Source organism: Salvelinus fontinalis, unplaced genomic scaffold, assembly GCF_029448725.1.
Source record: "Salvelinus fontinalis isolate EN_2023a unplaced genomic scaffold, ASM2944872v1 scaffold_1033, whole genome shotgun sequence".
NCBI lineage: Eukaryota > Metazoa > Chordata > Actinopteri > Salmoniformes > Salmonidae > Salvelinus > Salvelinus fontinalis.
In genome coordinates, this window is record NW_026601242.1 from 1 (window position 1) to 24939 (window position 24939).

Sequence of the window (24939 nt, forward strand, 5' to 3'; positions counted from 1 at the left end):
ATTACAGGCCATTGTCTTTCAACAAGAACGCCACCGTCCCTACCATCACCACAGCCATCCCAGCGTTCAATGAGATCATCGGACAGCGTCTGGACTTCAGCGCAGTAGACCTGCTCAGGCTGAACCGCCTGTACGACTGCAGTAAGTGACCCAGATGGAATGACCTATATGATCAAACTGCAAGAGCTATCAACTTTGCTATGTAGCATCAAATAAAGTATAAGGAAATTATGATGAACAACCACAGCCTTAGACATTGCCATTCTGATATAGATTTGATGATGGTGATTATGAATAATAGCTAACAGAGTTTCTGTTGTTGCAGCCAATACACACACTCTCCTGGACCAGTGTTCCTTTGAGCTGATCAACATCTGTGGTATGATCCAGGGTGAGACTGACGAGGCAGACTGGGTCCAGACCCTGAGCAGCGCTGAGGAGCCAGACCACACACTGGCAGGCCACTGCAGAGGTTCCTACAGTACTACCTACACACATGGACAAAATCTTTCACATTCTTCATCCTGTCGTGACTTTACTTTCATTCATCTGATGACTGTTATTCATCTAATGAACTGACTATGTTAAATTGTTTCCTGATTAAATGAATAATGTTACAATTATCTTATAAGAAATTTGGGGCACCGCGAGAGCGGTTGTTTATAGAGTTGCCATCTTCCGATTTAAACTCTAAAAGGTCTTTACTTATCACATCTATAAAACAGTCAATGTATTAATCAACCCCTCGTATCATATTATCATTCTGAACAGTCGTAACCTCCTGCATCTGCAAAAACCTCAGCCTTACTTATGATTCAGTACTACACAAATTGGATTAATTATTTATTTACTAGCTAACTAAATGATAACACAGGATAAACATATACGCTTAATACATTAGAAACAGGTCCCTAGCGGACTGTCACAATATTGCAGCTTGTTACAAAGGAGATGAAGAGGGCGAGAGAGAGGGGCAGAGACATAACACGTTGGTACATTTAGAAACTACTCTCACAGTGATCATATACTTTGCACACGAACCGCCGTCCATTTGGAGTAAGAAAACATGAATGTATTCACGTGTAAATGCCTTGGTTCGCCGGGTATCTCGGTTGGAACCAAGCCTTCTTGGAAGGGGTTTTGTTTGGGCCTTTCCGCAGCACGCTTGTAATGCTCCAAAAGGGTCACCACCCGTCTCTTCTATTGTTGTCCTCTGCCGTTCTCCAGTATCCATTGACTTGTCGTATTTTCCTGAACAGAACTACAGAGTTTATTCTACTTTCCATTCGCTCCTGAACCTTTCTCTTTGAATATAGGCTAGCCAGCAGTGTCGGTGGTTCCCATTGGGGGATGAGATTAAGAAGAGTAGTAGTATGGTCCCACTTAAGTTCACTTTTCTAGATACTTTACTTAGGACAACTAATCAGCTGTACCAGTGATTGTCTGGGAGGTGACTATCGTCTCTACCTCGTGTTGAGATTTCAGAGTTCGAGCCATTTGAGACACCTTTCTGTTCTCATATGTTAATTTTTAAGCCCTCATTTTATACAGTTCATTCAAAATGGAGTTGTTCGAGTGGCTGACACGCTCTCTGACCTCCCTCAAGGGGCGGTGACTACTCACTTGTACAACGTTATAGAAACAGTTTCCTCTTATATTTTCTAACATCACATCGTTCTCTTAACAAAAACACTTTCATCATTGTTCATATTTCATGCACAACGTATTGGATGGAGATTTCGCACATGTAGTGGGTATACCTTCCAAGTTACAGTATTTCCTTTATAACATTTTTAATGACATCACAAAATAACCAACAATATGACCATTCCCACGTTCTCTGTTAGGAATATTGTTCCAGTATTCGCTTTTGAATGAGTTAAAGTTTCAGTGGGAAAAGTCTCTGGAGATAAAGCACATTCCTTTGTGAATTTGGAGAGGGAGACACTGGATCTCCTCTCCTTTAATTTACAGCAGGGCGTGAGGTGTCAACCCCCCCACACCAATTCCCTCCTCCCCCTATACATTTGGATCCTCACAGGACAGTCATGACAATCCTTCCACTTGATGTTAGCAATCATATATGGTTGGTTAAGTATTTGTACTGTATCTATGACCCTCTCTGTAGATGCAGGCTATTTCATGAGGTTTGACACATCTAAAGCGACAGTGGGGAAAAGCGCTCTTCTAGAGTCACGCATCCTCTACCCTAAGAGGAAGGAGCAGTGTCTGCAGTTCTTCTACAAGATGGTTGGGCCTGCTGGGGACAGGCTGTTTGTGTGGGTCAGAACAGACGATGGGACAGGAAATGTCCGCAGTGTCAAGAAGGTCCATACCATCACAGGTACTGTATTCAGGATAACCCCACTTTCAACGAAATACATAAATACGTTACACATATGGTTTGTAGAGTTTTGATAGTGTCTGTGTTGCATGTTACTCCAGGAGTATAGGAAGGTGATCAGGAAGCTGATCAGATGTCTTATTTCCTCAGGTGATGGAGATGACTCCTGGAATGTAGCCCACGTGACCTTGAAGGTCAAAGAGAGGTTCCGCTACTTCTTCCAGGGTATGGTAGGGTCCAACAGCAATGCAGAGGGGGCCATCTTGATCGATGATATCACATTAACAGAAACCACCTGCCCCAGCGGCGTTTGGAGAATTCAGAACTTCACTGGCCTGCTCGCCATAACTCCAGCCGGAGGGCGCATCAGGAGCAAGCCGTTCTATAGCGCTGAGGGTTATGCTTACGGGATCAGCCTCTACCCCAAGGGAAGAGATGGCACATATCCTGACTATGTGGGTGTGACCTTCCATCTATGCAGCGGGGAGAATGACGGTGTGATGGAGTGGCCAGTGATCAACAGGCAGGCCACCGTCACTGCCATGGACCAGGACCCTGACGCTAAGCTGAGGATGTCTGCCACCAGAAGCTTCACCACCGGTCAGTTAATGTAATCATGTGCTTATGAGTCCCTTACGTAAAATATGTCTTGCATCGCATACAAACAGGCACAGTATTGTTCAGTATTTACTGATTCGCTGTGAAAATGTATACGCTTGTCTGACCTTAGTCCACCATAAAATATAATATCAAATGTATACACCAGGCAATCTTTTGATACATGTAAAATAATTGGCTTTGTAACATGTTAATACCTTAAACTGTTTTTTCCCCAGATACTACTAACCCATATTGGGTCAAGCCCACCAACACCAGTGGGGCGGAGTGGGACGCGAGCTCCAACTGCTACAGAGGATCTGAGTATGGATGGACTACGTTCCTCTCTCATGACCAGCTGCACAGGAGAAGCTTTCTCAAGAACGATGATCTCATCATTGTTGCCGACTTTGACGGTGAGGGCCTGTACATCAAACTTGACAACATCAGTTTATTTGCTCCACATACAAAATAGCGAGACATACAGTGCATTCGAAAAGTATTCAGACCCCCTTCACTTTTTCCACATTTAGTTACGTTACAGCCTTATTCTAAAATGGATTACATAAAACATTTTACTCATCCACCTACACACAATACCCCATAATGACGAAGCGAATGCAGGTTTAGACATTTTTGCAAATGTATGAAAAAAAAACAGAAATACCTTAGTTATATAAGTATTCAGACACTTTACTATGAGACTTGAAATTGAGCTCAGGTGCATTGATCATCGATCATCGATCATTGATCATCCTTGAGATGTTTCTACAACTTGATTGGAGTCCACCTGTGGTAAATTCAATTAAATGAACATGATTTGGAAAGGCACACACCTGTCTATATAAGGTCCCACAGTTGAAAGTGCATGTCAGAGCAGAAACCAAGCCATGAGGTTGAAGGAATGGTCTGTAGAACTCTGAGACAGGATTGTGTCGATGCACAGATCTGGGGAAGGGTACCAAAAAGTTACTGCATCATTGAAGGTCCCCAAGAACACAGTGGCCTCCATCATTCTTAAATGGAAGAAGTTTGGAACCACCAAGACTCTTCCTAGAGCTGGCCGCCCGGCCAAACTGAGAAATTGGCGGAGAAGGGCCTTGGTCAGGGAGGTGACCAAAAACCCATGGTCACTCTGACAGAGCTCTAGAGGTCCTCTGTGGTCATGAGAGAAACTTCCAGAAGGACAACCATCTCTGCAGCACTCCACCAATCAGGCTTTTATGGTAGTGTGGCAAGACGGAAGCCACTCCTCAGTAAAAGGCACATGAGAGCCCGCTTGGAGTTTGCCAAACGGAACCTAAAAGACTCTCAGACCGTTAGAAGCATGAATGCCAAGCGTCATGTCTGGAGGAAACCTGGCACCATCATTACGGTGATGCATCGAGGTGGCAGCATCAGGCTGTGGGGATGTTTTTCATCGGCAGGGACTGAGAGACTAGTCAGGATCGAGGGAAAGATGAACAGAGCAAAGTACAGAGAGATCATTGATGAAAACTTGCTCCAGAGTGCTCAGGACCTTAGACTGGGGCAAAGGTTCACCTTCCAACAGGATAACGACCCTCAGCACACTGCCAAGACAACGCAGGAGTGGCTTTGGGACAAGTCTCTGAATGTTCTTGAGTGGCCCAGCCAGAGCCCGGACTTGAACCTGATCTAACATCTCTGGAGAGGCCTGAAAATAGCTGTGCAGCAACGCTCCCCATTCAACCTGACAGAGCTTGAGAAGATCATCAGAGAAGAACGGGAGAAACTTCCTAAGTACAGGTGTGCCAAGCTTGTAGCGTCATACCCAAGAAGACTAAAGGCTGTATTCGCTTCAAAAAGTGCTTCAACAAAGTACTGAGTAAAGGGTCTGAATACTTACAGTATGTAAATGTGATATTCAGTGGTTTTACTTTGTCATTATGTGGTACTGTGTGTAGATTAATAAGGGGGGAAAAAACAATTTAATCCATTTTAGAATAAGGGTGTAACATAACAAAATGTGGAAAAAGTCAATAGGTCTGAATACTTTCCGAATGCACTGTACACTGTATATTTATATATTGTGTATATTGTTATGTGATGATTTGAACAGTTTCTGACTGTTACTATTTAACCTAACCCACGTCACCCGAAAACTGTGCAAAGCAATCAATTGACACGGTCACTTTACAGCAAGAGACAAAATAGAGTTGAATAATTTAGCAGTTCGATTCTTACACCACAAAACAACAAAAACAACAACATTCTCTCTCCTAACACTAAACAATTATTATTTGTGAATGTGTTCCAGATTTGACCCACCTGGTGAAGATGGAGGTCCCTGTCCAGCCAAAGAGTCCCAGTGGTGACCTCCCAGAGGAGGAGACCCCCAGACAGGAGAAGGAGATGGCTGACATTCCCAAACACAGACAGGCACGGGCCGTCCCTAGTGACCCGTGTAGCCCCGACCCCTGCCTCAACGGGGGAGTGTGTGTGGTTGAGAAACATGGGAAAGCCACGTGCAGGTGTGTTTATAAGTATGACCTGCACAACCCCATTTCAACACCTAGGGCTCAATTCAATCTGTATTTTGGAAATTCCGTGCTGCAGCGTGATTGAAATTTAAAGACAATGTTCCCATGTTTGCAGAGACTACATTCACGGTAAACGCTGCATATGTCGGCTCAATCTGAAATTATTTTTATTTATTAATTGCGCTATAGTGCTGAATTGATACTGTAGTTACTGTGTGACAAACCATACACTAATTTACTTTTCTGTTTTTTCATACACACATTTCCATTCCAAAATCTGCCAGATCTTTGTCTGTGTTGACTGATTGTGAATTGTGAAGTTAATTGTGAAGTTTGACATGGGCACATCACATCTGGGTCACTACTTGCAATTTACAGTACATTATCATTTTGATATGCTCCCTGCATTTTTACTAGAGTTTTTGCTTCCATGAAAGCACAGTACAATATGGTATGGGAGACAAGGAGTGAGTATGTGTATTCACTGTTATCACTGACTCATAATGGCTGTTATTCTCACTAAGGTGTGCCACTGGCCAGGCCACATACTATGCTGGTGAGACGTGTGAGAAGCAACATATCGATGGCCGCATTCTGGGCGTTCTGATTGGTGGAGCGGCAGGGACGATCGTTCTGACTCTGGCCATCTTCTCAGTCATCCGGAGAGTTCACTGAGTCACCATACTGCGTCACAGCTATACTTATGTACCACCTCAATCCCAATGCCTCTCTAAGAAACAGTGATAATAGATTGCCACGCGTATTGTATATTTGATATCGTTAGTTTGAATCAATAAGAACTCCTTGACCATGGCTGGTATTCAATCAATTAATTGCAGAGTGACTTTTCATAGACCAGTTCACTCTCCACTGTATGTGAAATTATTTATTAAATTACTTATGTTTATGTTAGGTGTTGGACGCTTGTAATTGTCTATAACATGAACAAAAATATATATTGTGGCAAGTTGCTCAATAATTGTTTATTTAACTAGGCAAGTCAGTTCAGAACAAATTCTTATTTACATTGACGGCCTACCCCGGGCCAATTGTGCGCCGCCCTATTGGACTCCCAATCACGACCGGATGTGATTGGGAGTCACATCCGGCCGTGATTACAGTCTGGAATTGAGCCAGGGACGGTAGTGACACCTCTTGCACTGAGATGCAGTGCGTTAGACCACTGCGCCACTCAGGAGCCTGAATGAAGTAATAAAATAATTGCTTCCGTGAGATTTATGTTTCTTTATTTTATTGATTATTAGATGATTGCAAGAGCACACACACACACATACAGCTAACAATGTAAAAAATAAACATTAACATAGGGCTAGATTTAATTCAGACTGCGGAAGATCCATGTTACAGCGTAATTGACATTTAAAGGCAATTTCCGATTGGACTGACATTACTGTGAATGCAGTCCCTGAGAAATGTGGGAACATTGCCTTTAAATGTCAACACACTCTGGATTGAATCTAGGCCATAGACTAATGGAGATACTACCCTTCCCTAATAAAGCTAGTTAATCTTGGGGCTCTATTCATTCTGTAGCACTGAAGATCTGCTTTATCGTGCAATTGACAATTAAGGCAGCTTTCCCATGGAACAATTGACAATTAGTCAGCGTTCCCATGGTTGCAGAGACTGCATGTCAGCTCAATCAGATATTACCTTAACATTTTTATGTGGATCTTCCACAATACTTTGTCGAAATGGATTGAATCCAGCCCTAGGTTTCTCATTCTATTACATAAATGCATTTGCTGTAGAGCCACAAATGATACTCCTATATTCCTAACAATAAATTGGTGGCAGCGGGTTCAGATTAAAAAAACAATTAGGCCGGGATTCAATCAAAGGCACGTTGTCTACAAGTGCATAGCACTTGAAGGGATTTTCAAGGTAATTTCTGCTTGAGCCAATATCTGCAGTGTTTACCATGAATGCAATCTTTGCAAATGTTGGGGAAATAGCCTTTAGAAGGCACTTTGTCAGTATGCAATGTGTTTGTCTACAACATGCCTCTGATTGAATCCTGGCCTTCCTTTATTACAATAACTTTGATTGACACATACCATCGACAGTCATAAATAATGCAAGTACAGGAAAACTCAATAAATTAAATCATTAGTTATATTTAACCAAATGCCATTGACCAACACAACAGTAATATTATGACATCTCTTCTGACATCATAGTATGCTACTGTACTGTTTGTAGAAAATAAGTTTACAGGAAATCACAAAGATGTGTTTAGCAATTGATTCACGTCTACGAGTTCAGATATTAATATGAAACTTGATAGGTAATTGACATAATATAATGAAATCATGAAAAGACCTGTCTAAACACCACCTAAACCACAGCCATCCCTGTCTTTGAGGAACCAACCAGGTGGATGTTTCTGTATGGGTGAGTGTAGTGGCAGACATATGGGTTGGTCCTGATCCAGTATATAGCTTGATCCAGTATATAGCTAGTTTTCTGAGGCAGAAAACATATGATGAGTACAGTGTCTTTCAATCCCCAATCATGCAGACCCTTAAAGTGTGCAGGCTTTTGTTACAGCCCAGTACTAGCATGCCTGATTTAACTAATTAAGGGCTCGAGGAGTTAAGAGTTAGGTGTTAATTGAATTGTTGAAATGACACATGTTTAGCAGCAGACATGCTTGTCTTGTATCAAGACTGTACAAACCTTGATGTTCATCAATTATTTGAAGTGGACTTTGTCAGGTTTTTTATACTCTCACTTTTCCCTTTGGTAGTAGGTGCCTGGTGAGAGAGGTGGGAAGATTTATATCTGTGCTTTCTGTAACAGACATTATGTTGCTTTTCTGTGTAGTAACACTGTAATTACACTGGCATTACAATATTGATACATAGTGCTTTATTTTGCTTTGCTTTCTAATTACAAAGGAATTTAGTTATTAAACCGTCTTTATAAACTGGGTGGTTCGAGCCCTGAATGCTGATTGGCTGACAGCTGTGGTATATCAGACTGTATACCACGGGTATGACAAAACATTTATTTTTACTGCTCGAATTAAGTTGGTAAACAGTTTATAATAGCAGTAAGGCACCCCGGGGGTTTGTGATATATGGCCAATATACCACGGCTAAGGGCAGTGTCCAGGCATTCCGCGTTGCGCCTTGCCTAAGAACAGCCCTTAGCCATGGTATATTGGCCATATACCACACCTCCTCGGGCCTTATTGCTTAAGTATTCCATTTGTGTAAAACCCTTCACTTCCATTACTATGTCATTACAAGACAATTACCATAGTACTATGGAAGTACAATGTTGTAACTAGCGTAATCATAGCATTCCTACACAGGTATAAGAGCAACTTGAAGAAAGATTTAACCACATTTCACTGCTCTTTAAATGTTTTCATTTTTTAAAATGTATCCGTGGTTTTACCAGGTAAGTTGACTGAGAACACGTTCTCATTTACAGCAACGACCTGGGGAATAGTTACAGGGGAGAGGAGGGGGATGAATGAGCCGATTGTAAACTTGGGATTATTCGGTGACCGTGATGGTTTGGACACCGGGGTTAACACCCCTACTCCTACGATAAGTGCCATGGGATCTTTAATGGCCTCAGAGAGTCAGGACACCCGTTTAACGTTCCATCCGAAAGACGGCACCCTACACAGGGCAGTGTCCCCAATCACTGCCCTGGGGCATTGGGATATTTTTTATACCAGAGGAAAGAGTGCCTCCTACTGGTCCTCCAACACCATTTGAAAGGAAAGACAACAAAAGCAGGAAAAAAAGAGCAGAACTCACCCCAGCCAAGAAAAGTTTCAACACCTCATCTCTCACCTGGTATTAACATGACAAAGAAGGAGTAGTAGTAAGGGTACATAATATCTATACAGTTAGTGTACATTATTCACTATTGTAACACTATTAAATTATATAAGATCTTTAAGGATGGACAAATACCCTTTTCTCTGCAAAACATCCAGTCAACAAAATGAAGAGGCCCTGAAAAACACCACACAATGAATACAATGGTACAAATTAATTACAGCTAATTTCACTCAATAGTTTCAGACAGGAATATCTGTAATGGAAAATGGATGAAAAAGTACCTGAAAGGAGTTTATGATGGTGAAAGCATAATGCATCAGAGCACCCATTGGTGCTTTGATATCAATGAGGTACACACAGAATCCCAAAACCCATGTTACCCCAAAGACTGGTGTTAAAAAGACCATCACTTTCATGATGCTTTTGGCTGCCTCTTTCTCATCGGCTTTACTCCCATCAGAGACAGTGGACTTTAGGAGTGTCATGATGACAACACCCATGGAGAAGAGATTCATCAAAACAATTGTCCAGACAGGCAGAATAAATGCGTGAATGGACCCCTTCAGAAGTCCCTCGTAAGTGAGCCAGCAGGTTTCCGTGTCGTGGTAGGGTTTCCCTATGTATTTGTAGTACACATAGGTAGCTGACACTATCAGTGCGGGACAGATGTAGCCGAGGATGGGGGACAGGAGCAGATATACCCTCTTCCTCAGCGGGTGGAAGATGAAGATGAGCTGGTGTAGTAGCATGATGCTGAGGCATAGCATCCAGCAGAACATAGCCAGGAAGAAGAACTGCCTGGTCACGGTCAGAATGAGGCACCAGGTAGAAGTTTTGTTGCTGGAGATGCAGGCGGCCAGGAAACTGCAGTCGGCCAGTAACAGGCACAGAGAGATGTTGACCAGCGCCGTGTGGCGGAAGTGCGAGAGGTTGGACTTGACGACGGCCGACCACACCAGCGCCTCAATGATGAGGAAGATGAGGAGGGAGCAGATGGACACGCCGAGGCCCACGTAGGTGATCTCATCCAGAAAGAGCAGGGTCACCGGGAACTTTGACATCAGCACTGAAAAGGAGGTCAGGTGGGTGCACTCGCAATAGCTTCTATTGTTGACGCTTTTCTTCCACTTGCAGCCTTCTTCAGACCATTCGTTCAATGTGGTGTTCCAGAACACACAGAGGATTTTGGAGTCTTGAGCCATCGACTGGTTGATGGGAAAGTCCAATTTGATGTCTATTATGGAGTCATTGCTGTTTTGCAGTGTGGCTGACACCACAATGCTAGGGAACATATAGCTTGAGAATTTTGAAATGTTTAATTTGTCAGCTAGATTTTTAACTCCCACAATTTTCACTATTCCCGAGGACAGGGCCAATATGACCTCTACGTCAAACACAATGTTATTGCAAGATGTGCTGTTTTGAACATTGCAGAGTTGGAGTTGTATATTTGGGGTGTCATTTCCGTCACTGGTATTCATTTTGATGTTATTCACTAGACCCTCGATAGACGTGAGGTATTTTGAGGACATGTCGTATTCAAGGGTTTTGTTGACTGCCTTCCAAGAGTTATTCAACATGTTGCTTGCTGCATCAAGAAATGCCTGAAAAATAAATATAAATGTATGTTTCTGTATGAAATATATTGTACACGATTGTATAACTGTTGTTTGGGGTATGACTCACATCTAAAATGGAGTTATCCAGGGTGATGGTTTCTGATGCTCTCGACATGATGTCCAGAACATTGATGGATGCACTCAGATCAGCAACTGAGTCAGCAACCATGCTATTCTTCAAATCAGAAAAGATTTGAATAGCAACCTGCAGAGTGGCCCCAAGTCCCTCTTTAAAATCCTGTGATGTAAAAAACAAACATGGAATAGTAACTTTGTTTCCCATACCAACATATTCTACAGGCCCAGAGTATTTCAACGCAAGTCACACATCATTCCAGTGGCTGGATGTGTAGTTGAAGAATGTGAGATATCATATGACCAACCCGTGAGTAGTGTTGTCATATTAATAAATGACAGGAATGCACTTTTACAGAAAATGTTGGCATTCACCAAAACATTACCAATGTTCCATATCAACTTTACAGTATAAGAGTTGTGTGAGTGCAGAATGTGAAAGGCCATACTCACTGCTGCTGCATTGACAACTTTGTTTAGCTGCTCATTGACACAGTTATCCAGCACTTGCATCCATTCAGGCCCCTTGCAAGTCCGCTCTTTGTACCCCACTCTATTCACCTCACATTTTCGGATGGTAACAGTTACACCTTTTGGAGTTTTTGGCCAAACATTATTTTCTTCAGGACAAGCCTGGTTCTTGTCCTGAGCTGAATATAAACAGCAGTAAAGAGTATTAATAGGAATTAAGCCTCCACTTCATTGTGTGAACTTAATTCATCTTCTTCATCCCTTCTGGATGTAAGGGGACTTTAACAAATCACTTAAGAAACACATTTGAAGGATAGTAATTAACTGGTGTGGCTTTTCTTTTGTTCATCTTTTTTTTATGGACTCATACAATCTGAACATACCATATATCACTGGGATAGTTATGCTTGCAATCTTGTTCTCATCCATCTGGTTTTTAAAGTTGACGGTGACAACATGGGGTGAGCTTGATGGACTGCAATTTATATATATCTCTGTGGTGTAGGCTATCCCCGCTGGTGGTACTAGAATAGAATGGTGTCACACTTTATTTGGATAGTGAAGATGTTCCATCTGTAGATGCTCTACAGATGGTCAAACTATCCACAAACTATCTGTTGATAAGCAACTGCTTATTTTTATTGAGTTACTGCAACTTTAATCATTTTGAGCACAAAAATAAATAAGGTGATACATAGTTCAAGACACAAGACTAAGAGTTCCTGGTACCTGTTTGAGTTTGGAGATTTGTAGTTTGGAGATTATTTTGGTAAAACCAAGTGACTGTGTATTGCTCTGTGCTGTTATCGATGGTTGCGGTGACTGTCACATGAGGCGCTGCATCTTGGCAATCTACAGTCAGTGGGTCACTCGTCATGGTGATCTTATCTGGTAGCAGGGCTACCTTCAACTCTGCAGAGGCTGCGTGCACAATGGACCCTTTGGAAAATCCACACTTATAAATCCCTTCAGAAACATTTAAAAGAGGGATAGAATAGTTAATCATCACTCAAAAAGCAATAAACATTATCATCAGTAGGCCGATTTCAACATCGAACAAAATGAGATGCTATATTTACAATGACTTCATAAACATGAAATAGAATCCTACACCCTCGACTTATATTGGCAAGCATCATAGGTCTCTCAGACTCACCTGCCCAGTTCCCTGACAACTTTAATATTTGGACTGTGGTATAATTGGATGGCGTTTCATTGGGGAATGAGACGGTTATGCTGCTTCCAGTGTTCAGATCAAATGTCTTATTTCCTTTTAACAGTTTCCAGTTCCAAGAGCCGTTTGCTTTCTCTTCAAATCTGCAGTTTAGCGTCGGTGTTGAGGAGAATTTCACTGTGTCCATTGGATACTGAATGCTCACGAGTCCTGTGGAAAAGCAAAAACATACAGTATCAATGCAATAAATAATACAATACATCCTTACACGCTTTACATAATAATTTCCAACATAACATAATCTATTTCATACCATAATCCTTGCCACATTTCTCAGTATGAAACTGTCTCTGCACTTGTTTGTATGGTTCGGCGAAGGTCATCATAGTATCGAAAGCTTAGCAAGTTAAACTCTGAAACTGCAACTGATTGGAGTGTGCAGAGACTCCCTTTTTAAAAATATATATATACTGTATATAATATTTTCTCGTGTGACTTATCTGAGCCTAATGCCCGGGTGTTTTTGGCAGATCTACTCATGGTCTTAATATCACTACGTGAAATGACTGTACTGTATTGGAAGGGGCAGGGCATTTACCTGATGTTTCAACAGCTATTTTGCCAACAGTAGGTTCCAGGTCAGCTATTATTTTTGCAAGTGTATCAGTCAGAAATATGACACTGAGATCCACTTTGAAATCAACAATTTGGCCATCATCCCTTATGTGTCAGTATTGAGTTGCCAATGGGTGAAAGGGAGACAAAAACAGAAATTGAAGTTGCACCTTTGGGGAGAAAAACAAGCACTCTGCCAAATATTAAGCAATGAGAAAATACATCTAATACATTTAGATTTCATTACCTCGGTCCAGACACATTGAGGCACCCAAACCCATGTAATTGTTTAAAACCATCTGTAAGCTGAGAGAAAAAGGACGTTTTATCATCAATATTACATATACTGTGTGTTCAGGTGTCACTTTAACTCATTATACATGTTAATAATTTTTCTCAAAACCAAAACTACTATTTCAGCGAATTTGAATACCCCAAAATAAAAATGAAAATGTACCTGTTTTTTGATAGTATCAATTTGATTAATTGTTAATCTCACTTGGACTGTTCCATTTAAGCGAACTATGTCAACAAAAACAAACAATTATAATAGTGTAAAATATACAGTAACACTGCAACAATAACAATAACTACATTAATAATAGCAGTGGATGACAATTAGTAGAAACAACAGCAACAATGATACAATGAAGAAGGAATCATAACAATACTTTTTTAATAGTATCAACTAGGGCTAGGCTACTGATCATATAGAAGAATGATAGTAGAAATAACAGTATCAGCAGCAGTACCTTTCACTTTGGGTATGCAGAGGGCTGGGTAGTGAGAAATATTTGCGTTACAATATGAGTCATTGCAACACTGGAAATTGCCACACACGTCGTTACTCCAGATGTACGCTGATGAACAGTTACACGTAGAAGCATTCCCGACAATTTGACATTCTACAAAGAAACACACATGATCATTCGGGCTATGGATGAAATACTGATAGAGAAGCATTTTAAACACATTTTTCTCTATGAAACCATATTTGGTAGAAATAGTGATACTGTACCTGCTGTTAGTTCAAGCAGTTCAATAGTCACTATTGTATTAGGTGTTGCTATTTGCTTGATTGCTGATAGAGCACCAGAGACGTACATCGTAGCATTGCTTTCTATCATGAACTCAGCCATGTAGGTATCTAAAACAACCAGTGACATAAAGGAAACATTTTGGCAAATAGGCATGAGAGCCTGTTCGACTTCTGATTTAAATCATAAGAGGAGAGGGTCTTCAAGTGTGCGTCTGCTTGTGTGAGTTACTTAGTAATTTCACATTTCCTCATGCATTCCCTTTATGGTTCTTTTCATAGAGAGTAAGCTGCTTGGTTTGTTATGTATTCAGACATACATGTATAAATAACTCACCCACTGCTAAGGCCTGTGTGAATGAAGAGAGAGACACATTATATTTCATCACTAAAGGAACATTATAAACTGGCTGATTTGAGCCCTGAATGCTGATTGGGTGACAGCGGTAGTATATCAGACCGTATACCACGGGTATGACAAAACATTTATTTGTACTGCTCTAATTACGTTGGTAACCAGTTTATAATAGCAGTAAGGCACCTCAGGGGTTTGTGATATATGACCAATATACCACGGCTAAGGGCTGTATCCGGGCACTCTGCATTGCGTTGTGCATAAGAACAGCCCTTAACCGTGGTATACTGGCCATATACCACACCCCCTCTGACCACTAGAATTAATCTGTGAGATAATATACATTAATTAAGTTACTTCCATTTCTCTATAACATGTTTTGTTTTTATCTGTGCTATACTTGATTTACTTGGCTAACATCCATGGCTCCTGTGTAAATTGTCTTACCGGCTCATTTCAAATACCATTACAATGTACTGCTTACCTGCTGGTAGTGGAATACCACACCAATGAAAAGTATTACAGCTCTGGCCCACATCGTTTGTCTGATGGAAGTAAAGAAGATGGACACTGCTTCAATAATTTGGACACATTACTTAATTACAATGTTTGGCTCTTCGAGTGAAACAAAAAGTGAAGACATAACATCAATTTTCTGATAGTCAATACCCATTGTTGTTATATTTGTCTCATTTGAGTCTGTGTCTATTTGTTGCTTTTATTATTCTATTCAGATGTTATTATCCATCTCTGGGAATGTATTTCCTTTTCTTTTTAATATTTCCCTGTGAGGTAGCTACTTAAATAATGAATACACGTCATAACCATTATTAACCTCTTATCTCATGTGCTCCTTTCCCTGAAGTACACAAAGTCATCATTTAACTAGACAAACTTTCCTTTGCATTACTTTGCATTTTCCCCGTAACACAAACACAGCAGACAGTGAGCTTGTCCTGCTGAACTGCTGATTTACATTTACATTTAAGTCATTTAGCAGACGCTCTTATCCAGAGCGACTTACAAATTGGTGCATTCACCTTATGACATCCAGTGGAACAGCCACTTTACAATAGTGCATCAGATCTTTTAAGGGAGGGGGGGGGGGGGGGGGGGCAGAAGGATTGCTTTATCCTAGGTATTCCTTGAAGAGGTGGGGTTTCAGGTGTCTCCGGAAGGTGGTGATTGACTCCGCTGTCCTGGCGTCGTGAGGGAGTTTGTTCCACCATTGGGGGGCCAGAGCAGCGAACAGTTTTGACTGGGCTGAGCGGGAACTGTACTTCCTCAGTGGTAGGGAGGCGAGCAGGCCAGAGGTGGATGAACGCAGTGCCCTTGTTTGGGTGTAGGGCCTGATCAGAGCCTGAAGGTACTGAGGTGCCGTTCCCCTCACAGCTCCGTAGGCAAGCACCATGGTCTTGTAGCGGATGCGAGCTTCAACTGGAAGCCAGTGGAGAGAGCGGAGGAGCGGGGTGACGTGAGAGAACTTGGGAAGGTTGAACACCAGACGGGCTGCGGCGTTCTGGATGAGTTGTAGGGGTTTAATGGCACAGGCAGGGAGCCCAGCCAGCAGCGAGTTGCAGTAATCCAGACGGGAGATGACAAGTGCCTGGATTAGGACCTGCGCCGCTTCCTGTGTGAGGCAGGGTCGTACTCTGCGGATGTTGTAGAGCATGAACCTACAGGAACGGGCCACCGCCTTGATGTTGGTGGAGAACGACAGGGTGTTGTCCAGGATCACGCCAAGGTTCTTAGCGCTCTGGGAGGAGGACACAATGGAGTTGTCAACCGTGATGGCGAGATCATGGAACGGACAGTCCTTCCCCGGGAGGAAGAGCAGCTCCGTCTTGCCGAGGTTCAGCTTGAGGTGGTGATCCGTCATCCACACTGATATGTCTGCCAGACATGCAGAGATGCGATTCGCCACCTGGTCATCAGAAGGGGGAAAGGAGAAGATTAATTGTGTGTCGTCTGCATAGCAATGATAGGAGAGACCATGTGAGGTTATGACAGAGCCAAGTGACTTGGTGTATAGCGAGAATAGGAGAGGGCCTAGAACAGAGCCCTGGGGGACACCAGTGGTGAGAGCGCGTGGTGAGGAGACAGATTCTCGCCACGCCACCTGGTAGGAGCGACCTGTCAGGTAGGACGCAATCCAAGCGTGGGCCGTGCCGGAGATGCCCAACTCGGAGAGGGTGGAGAGGAGGATCTGATGGTTCACAGTATCGAAGGCAGCCGATAGGTCTAGAAGGATGAGAGCAGAGGAGAGAGAGTTAGCTTTAGCAGTGCGGAGCGCCTCCGTGATACAGAGAAGAGCAGTCTCAGTTGAGTGACTAGTCTTGAAACCTGACTGATTTGGATCAAGAAGGTCATTCTGAGAGAGATAGCAGGAGAGCTGGCCAAGGACGGCACGTTCAAGAGTTTTGGAGAGAAAAGAAAGAAGGGATACTGGTCTGTAGTTGTTGACATCGGAGGGATCGAGTGTAGGTTTTTTCAGAAGGGGTGCAACTCTCGCTCTCTTGAAGACGGAAGGGACGTAGCCAGCGGTCAAGGATGAGTTGATGAGCGAGGTGAGGTAAGGTAGAAGGTCTCCGGAAATGGTCTGGAGAAGAGAGGAGGGGATAGGGTCAAGCGGGCAGGTTGTTGGGCGGCCGGCCGTCACAAGACGCGAGATTTCATCTGGAGAGAGAGGGGAGAAAGAGGTCAAAGCACAGGGTTGGGCAGTGTGAGCAGAACCAGCGGTGTCGTTTGACTTAGCGAACGAGGATCGGATGTCGTCGACCTTCTTTTCAAAATGGTTGACGAAGTCGTCTGCAGAGAGGGAGGAGGGGGGGGGAGGGGGAGGAGGATTCAGGAGGGAGGAGAAGGTGGCAAAGAGCTTCCTAGGGTTAGAGGCAGATGCTTGGAATTTAGAGTGGTAGAAAGTGGCTTTAGCAGCAGAGACAGAAGAGGAAAATGTAGAGAGGAGGGAGTGAAAGGATGCCAGGTCCGCAGGGAGGCGAGTTTTCCTCCATTTCCGCTCGGCTGCCCGGAGCCCTGTTCTGTGAGCTCGCAATGAGTCGTCGAGCCACGGAGCGGGAGGGGAGGACCGAGCCGGCCTGGAGGATAGGGGACATAGAGAGTCAAAGGATGCAGAAAGGGAGGAGAGGAGGGTTGAGGAGGCAGAATCAGGAGATAGGTTGGAGAAGGTTTGGGCAGAGGGAAGAGATGATAGGATGGAAGAGGAGAGAGTAGCGGGGGAGAGAGAGCGGAGGTTGGGACGGCGCGATACCATCCGAGTAGGGGCAGTGTGGGAAGTGTTGGATGAGAGCGAGAGGGAGAAGGATACAAGGTAGTGGTCGGAGACTTGGAGGGGAGTTGCAATGAGGTTAGTGGAAGAACAGCATCTAGTAAAGATGAGGTCAAGCGTATTGCCTGCCTTGTGAGTAGGGGGGGAAGGTGAGAGGGTGAGGTCAAAAGAGGAGAGGAGTGGAAAGAAGGAGGCAGAGAGGAATGAGTCAAAGGTAGACATGGGGAGGTTAAAGTCACCCAGAACTGTGAGAGGTGAGCCGTCCTCAGGAAAGGAGCTTATCAAGGCATCAAGCTCATTGATGAACTCTCCAAGGGAACCTGGAGGGCGATAAATGATAAGGATGTTAAGCTTGAAAGGGCTGGTAACTGTGACAGCATGGAATTCAAAGGAGGCGATAGACAGATGGGTAAGGGGAGAAAGAGAGAATGACCACTTGGGAGAGATGAGGATCCCGGTGCCACCACCCCGCTGACCAGAAGGTCTCGGGGTGTGCGAGAACACGTGGGCAGACGAAGAGAGAGCAGTAGGAGTAGCAGTGTTATCTGTGGTGAGCCATGTTTCCGTCAGTGCCAGGAAGTCGAGGGACTGGAGGGACGCATAGGCTGAGATGAGCTCTGCCTTGTTGGCCGCAGATCGGCAGTTCCAGAGGCTACCGGAGACCTGGAACTCCACGTGGGTCGTGCGGGCTGGGACCACCAGGTTAGGGTGGGCGCGGCCACGCGGTGCGAAGCGTTTGTATGGTCTGTGCAGAGAGGAGAGAACAGGGATAGACAGACACATGGTTGACAGGCTACAGAAGAGGCTACGCTAATGCAAAGGAGATTAGAATGACAAGTGGGCTACACGTCTCGAATGTTCAGAAAGTTAAGCTTACGTTGCAAAACATAAGAATAAAATACAAGATCTTATTGACTAAAATGATATAGTACTGCTGGCTGGTGAAGTAGCCTGGCTAGCAGTGGCTACGTTGTTGAAAGTGAAGCTGGCTAGGTAACCTCGACAATTTCACTAAATTTCTCTAAACTACACAATTATCATGGATACAAGGACAGGAAAGACAACTAGCTAACACTACGCTAATCAAGTCGTTCCTATTGTAATGTAAGTTTCTACAGTGCTGCTATTCGGTAGAAGTTGGCTAGCTAGCAGTGTTGGCTAGGTAGGAGGACGGCAGCGCGGGAGGCGAAAAATAGCTGGCTAGCTAACCGATAATTACTCAAAGCTACACAATTATCTTAGATAGAAAGATAGCAAAGAAAACTAAGTAGCTAGCTAACACTACACAAGTCAAGTCGTTCCGTTGTAATGTAATCGTTTCTACAGTGCTGCTAATCGGTGGCTAGCTGGCTAGCTAGCAGGGTTGACTACGTTACGTTAGGGCGAGAATACCTGGCTAGCGAACCTCAGCGAACCTTGATAACTACACAATTATCACCGATACAAAGACGGCTATGTAGCCAGCTAAGTAGCTAGCTAAGATCGAACAAATACAAATCAAAGATAGCAAAGACAACTGTGTAGTCAGCCAACACTACACTGATCAAGTCGTTCCGTTGTAATGCACTCGTTTCTACAATGCTGCTATTCGGTGGCAAGCTGGCTAGCTAGCAGTGTTTGGCTACGTTGCGTTATGTTAGGGCGAAAATAGCTGGCTGGCGAACCTCAATAACTACACAATTATGTTTGATGCAAAGACGGCTATGTAGCTAGCTAAGATCAAACAAATCAAACCGTTGTACTGTAGTGAAAATGAAAATCAGACCGTTGTACTATAATGAAAAGTTTATACTACTATTCGGTAGACGGTGGACGTTTGCTAGCTACTGGGCAGATAGCAGTGTGGACTACGATAGACGACGGAATACGATAATTACGCAATTATCTTTTATACACAGACGGCTAAGTAGCTAGCTAAGAAGAAATTGCTAAGGTTAGACAAATTAAACCGTTGTACTATAATGAAATGTAATGAAAATGAAATGAAAATTTATACTACCTGCAGAGCGAATGCAAATGCGACCGCTCGCTCCAAACCGGATGTTACACCGATGGTGATGGTGCACTGAATGATCCTTGTCAATCTCTCTGATCAATAAACAAAACCCAGAACAATGCACGTACTATGTACACTGTTCGGTATGTCCTTTCAACAATTTACATGCCAGAAGAGTCCCTTCAGAAAGTATTCAAACCCCTTGACTTTTTCCACATTTTGTTGTGTTACAGTCTGAATTCAAAATGGAATACATCTTTTTTCTCTCTCACCCATCTACACACAATACCCCTTAATGACAAAGTGAAACATGTTTTTATAAAATTTTGCAAATGTATTGAAAATGACATTCAGAAATATCTAATTTACATATGTATTCACAACTCTGAGTCAATAAATGTCTTTCTGGATAAGTCTCTAAGAGTTTTGCACACCTGGATCATAAATTATTATTTAAAAAATTGCTTTGACAGACATTTTGAAGTCTTGCTATAGATTTTCAAGCCGATATAAGTCAAAACTAACTAGGCCACTCAGGAACATTCCATGTCGTCTTGGTAAGCAACTCAAGTGTAAATTTGGCCTTGTCTTTTTGCTTATTGTCCTGCTGAAAGGTGAATTTGTCTCCCAATGTCTGTTGGAAAGCAGATTGAATCAGGTTTTCGCTAGGATTTTGCATGTGATTAGCTTCATTCCGTTTATTTTTATCCCTAAAAAACTCCCTAGTCCTTGACGATCACAAGCATACCCATAACAAAATGCAGCCACCACATTGCTTGAAAATATGAAGAGTGGTACTCAGTGAAGTGTTGTGTTGGATTTGCCCCAACATAACATTGTAACAATCGTCTGTGGTGGTAGAAGGATCGGACCAAAGCGCAGCGTGGTAAGTGTTCATGTCTTTTTAATAAACAAAACTGAACACTGGAACAAAACAATAAACGAAGTGAACAAACGAAACAGTACCGTGTGGCGACAAACACTGACACGGAAGACAAACACACACAATCCAAAAGACAAAACAGGCTACCTAAATATGGTTCCCAATCAGAGACAATGACAAACACCTGCCTCTGATTGAGAACCATATCAGGCCAAATGACAAACCCAACATAGAAACACAAAACATAGATAACCCACCCAACTCACGCCCTGACCACACTAAAACAAAGAAAATACAAAAGAACTGTGGTCAGAACGTGACAAACATGTTGTATTCAGGACATAAAGTAAATTTCTTTGCCACATTTTTTGCCGTTTTACTTTAATGCCTAATTGCAAACAGGACGCATGTTTTGTAATAGTTTTATTCTGTACAGGCTTCCTTCTTTTCACTCTATCATTTAGGTTAGTATTGTGGAGTAACTACAATGTTGTTGATCCATCCTCAGTTTTCTCCCTTCACAGCCATTAAACTCTGCAACGGTTTTAAAGTCACCCGTTGGTCTCATGGTGAAATGCCTGAATGGTTTCCTTTGTCTCCGGCAACTGAGTTAGGAAGGACGCCTGTATCTTTGTAGTGACCGGGTGTATTGATACACCATCCAAAGTGTAATAACTTAATAACTTCACCATGCTCAAAGAGATATTCAATGTCTGCTTTTTTAAATTTTTATTTTACTCATCTACCAATAGGTGCCCTTATTTGCGAGGCATTGGAAAACCTCCCTGGTCTTTGTGGTTGATTTTGTGTTTGAAATACAATGCTCGACTGAGGGACCTTGTAGATCATTTTATGTGTGGGGTACAGAGATGTGTTAAACACTATCTTTGCGCACAGAGTGAGTCCATGCAACTTATTATGTGACTTGTTAAGTAGTGATGGGTCGTTCGTGAACGAGTCGGCTCTATGAGCGTTGGGAGCCAGCTCGCATATCAGAAGAGCCATATCTATTTATAAAACTTATAAAATTAAGGTATGAATAATCAAAAGATTTGAATGAATAGAATTAACTAATTCAAAGAACGAAAAAATAAATCGAATAATATAGGCCTAAATGCTCAAGCGCACAGACATTCGTTCTGACTGTCTGCTCAGACTAACAGCCTCACCTGTTGTTCCTGTCAATCAGACACGCAGTGTCAACCAATGAACCAAAGATACGTGAGGGAGTGCCGAGCCAACTCACTCACAGTCACACACTTAGCAGCCGAGGAGAGAGAGGAAGGACAGCTGTGAAAACAACAGCTGGAAAATGAGTCGGAAGCACAGTAGCATTTGAACACATTTTAATAATGTAGACAATGTTAGAGCACAGTGTAGAATTTGCCAAAACAAAATCTCATATAAAGCCAGTTCTACGCACAACCTACACCGGCATATGCGATCTGTACACCCAACTGTGAAGCTAGCTGTAGCGGAGCAAGTGATAGTGGTGGAGCCAGCATCTCCACATGTGGTGATGTATCCACTCAGTCAAGTAGGCCTACTCCGCAACCCACAGCAACACAGTCTTCTATTGACCAGTTTATGCCAAAGTCTATGTCTGTAGCAAAACAAGGCCAAATTGATATTGCATTGGCTAAAATGACTGCCACCGATTTCCAGCCATTTTCGATCATGGAAATTATAGCAATAGTCTAAATCCAATGTACACAATTCCAAGCAGGAAAACCCTTTCAAAATCACTTATTCCACAACTGTACGAGAGTACACAGGAAAGAGTCCAAAAAGCTATTGCAGTTTGCCTTACCACTGACTGCTGGACATCAAAGGTAACCACTTTTTAGATGTCGGTTACATGTCACTTCATTGAAGATTTTTCGATGTCTAGCTGTCTTCTGGACTGCTTTGAGTTCAGCGACAGACATACCTTAGGGAACTTGACAGAGGAACTGTTGAGAGTGGCCGTAGAATGGCAAGTAGATGGAAAAGTGGTATGTTGTGTTAGCAACAATGCAGCTAACATAACCTAATCCATGAAAATGTTTAAATGGACCGATCACCCATGTCTTGCCCAGACAATCAACCTGATTGTAAGAGATGCTCTGAATGTGATGAAGCCCACTGTGGACAAAAGTGAAAGCAGCTGTGGAATACTTCCACAGGAGCACAGTAGGTGCTGAAAAACTAAAGTCTACACAACGCCACATGGGGATGCCTGAGCTGATACAGTAAGCAGTTATTACTACATCATTATTTAATCCAGTAATTATATATGTATATGAGCAATAGAGGAGAATGTAGTATCAGTAAACAAAACATGAACCTGAACTAATAAGTTACTGTTCTCTCTTTTCAACTATGTGACAGCCTCAAAAATGATATTCCTGTGTAAGGGTCTGCAGCGAATCACAGCCAGTCGCCAGAGAGAAGAAAATGTAACCACAGGACATGTGACAGAGTTGATGGACACCCTATGTTCATCAATGGACAGAAAGTTCAACAGAATGGAATTTAATCACGTGCTATCAGAAACCGCTGAACTTGACCCCAGGTTTAAGAAGTTAGCCTTCAGTGATGCGTTGAGCAATTGATGAGGCTCTTCAAAGAATAACCTCTGCAGCACAGAGGGACAGCCCCAGCAGTCAGCTGGCTCAGGCACCAGGGCAACAGGAAGAAGAGGGATCAGATGGAGCAGAAGCACCAGCAGTAGTGCCACAAACGTCTGCTGTTTGGATGTTGTTTGACGAGAGAGCAACTGAGGATGCAGCACGAAGGAATCCCTCAGCAGATGCCATAATGGAGGTCCGCTCCTATTTGGAGGAGCCCCTCCAATCTGCAGATCCTCTGAGCTGGTGGAAGACCAAGGCCTCTGTCTACTCACGGCTTACTAAAGTCATGACAGGGAGACTCTGCATAGTGGCCACATCCGTTCCCTCTGAGGGACTTCTCGAAAACGGGACAAATAATTACTGAGAGAAGAAACCGCATCAGCCCCTCGAAAGTGAGGCAGCTTTTTGGTGAGCTGAGCCGAACGAGCCGGCTCACTGAAAAGAGCCGGAATGCCTATCACTATGGTTAAGCACATTTTTACTCATTAACTTATTTAGGCTTGCCATAACAAGCTTTGACCTTATGGAGTATTGTGTGTAGGCCAATGACATAAAATCTCAATTTAATACTCAACAAAATGTGGAAAAAGTCAAGGGGTTTGAATACCTTCTGAAGGCAATGATATTGATAAAAACTATTCTAAAAATGTAACTGCAATAGAGCATGCTGGGAAATATAGTGATGGGTGTAGTTTTGGTTCAACTCTGGTTATTGACATCTACACTGGGGGTAATTGTACTTCTTCACAGTGTTAATTTAACTGATATGAAAGGGACACATTTGTAGGCTTCCATATATTTCAAGAAACTTTTAGAATTCTGAAGAACTGTAGATGCCACGTCAAGCACCTCACACTTAACTCAAAGGTTCTTTATCGCGTAAGAGTTCTCCAAGGAGCCTTAAGAGCTGAGGATGAACCATTAAAGAATGTTCATTTTTTCCAGTGTAGACCGCCATGGCACACATAAATGCATATGGTTATTAACTAAATATCCTCAACATTTTACTTGAGGTAATTTAACAGTGAAAAGTGTTGGCCTACGCATTCAGCTGGATCTTACATGATACTTAAACCTATGGGCTAGCACAATTACACAATAAAAACAAATTGTTCTATATAGTGCCAAATAAAGGTTATTTGGCTTGTAACCATAGCAGAACCCGTGTATATAAAGAACCATGCTCATAAGGTTCTAAATGGAACTTGTATGGTGCTTTTTTCTTCTACATAGCACCAAAAAAGGGTTCCACGATGGTTACAGCCCTTTTGGGGCTGTATAGATTTTTTTATTTTATGGTTCTTTATAGAACCTTCATGGAGGTTATAGGGGTTACAGAACCTTTATGGAGGTTCTCTATCTCGAAGTTTATTTTTAGAACTATAACGTTTTTTATTCTGGTTTAATAGCCATATTATATTGTTAAACACCATATGTTTCATTATTATTGTGTTTATTAACTAATTGAATCAGGTGTGTTAGCTCTGGAATGGCTGAGGAGAGAACTGAGAACTACTGACTTAGTCAAACATTCTCAATTGACACAAGTCT

At 42.7% G+C, this 24939-nt stretch overlaps 2 protein-coding genes across 2 annotated transcripts; one reads left to right on the top strand and one right to left on the bottom strand.

The window, feature by feature from the left end:
* Window positions 1-8: 8 nt before the first annotated feature.
* LOC129848424 (meprin A subunit alpha-like) lies at window positions 9-6675 on the top strand (the record flags this gene model as incomplete). Its single annotated transcript, XM_055915668.1, has 7 exons — window positions 9-141; window positions 326-472; window positions 2129-2344; window positions 2495-2944; window positions 3181-3357; window positions 5220-5433; window positions 5967-6675. Coding segments are annotated over 7 exons (1488 nt in total), but the record flags the coding sequence as incomplete, so codon positions are not given.
* Window positions 6676-6677: 2 nt separating this feature from the next.
* Window positions 6678-15284, bottom strand: LOC129848425 (adhesion G-protein coupled receptor F3-like). The gene is made up of 18 exons (XM_055915669.1): window positions 15281-15284; window positions 15096-15181; window positions 14594-14606; window positions 14239-14367; window positions 13973-14125; window positions 13678-13742; window positions 13468-13526; window positions 13204-13325; window positions 12588-12815; window positions 12161-12397; window positions 11815-11955; window positions 11414-11610; window positions 10953-11123; window positions 9548-10870; window positions 9399-9440; window positions 9240-9275; window positions 8143-8219; window positions 6678-7929 (listed from the first exon to the last, which is right to left on the bottom strand). The coding sequence occupies exons 1-17, from the start codon at window positions 15282-15284 to the stop codon at window positions 8154-8156; spliced, it is 3072 nt and encodes a 1023-aa protein (XP_055771644.1). The 3' UTR covers window positions 6678-7929; window positions 8143-8153.
* Between the last annotated feature and the right edge of the window lie 9655 nt (window positions 15285-24939).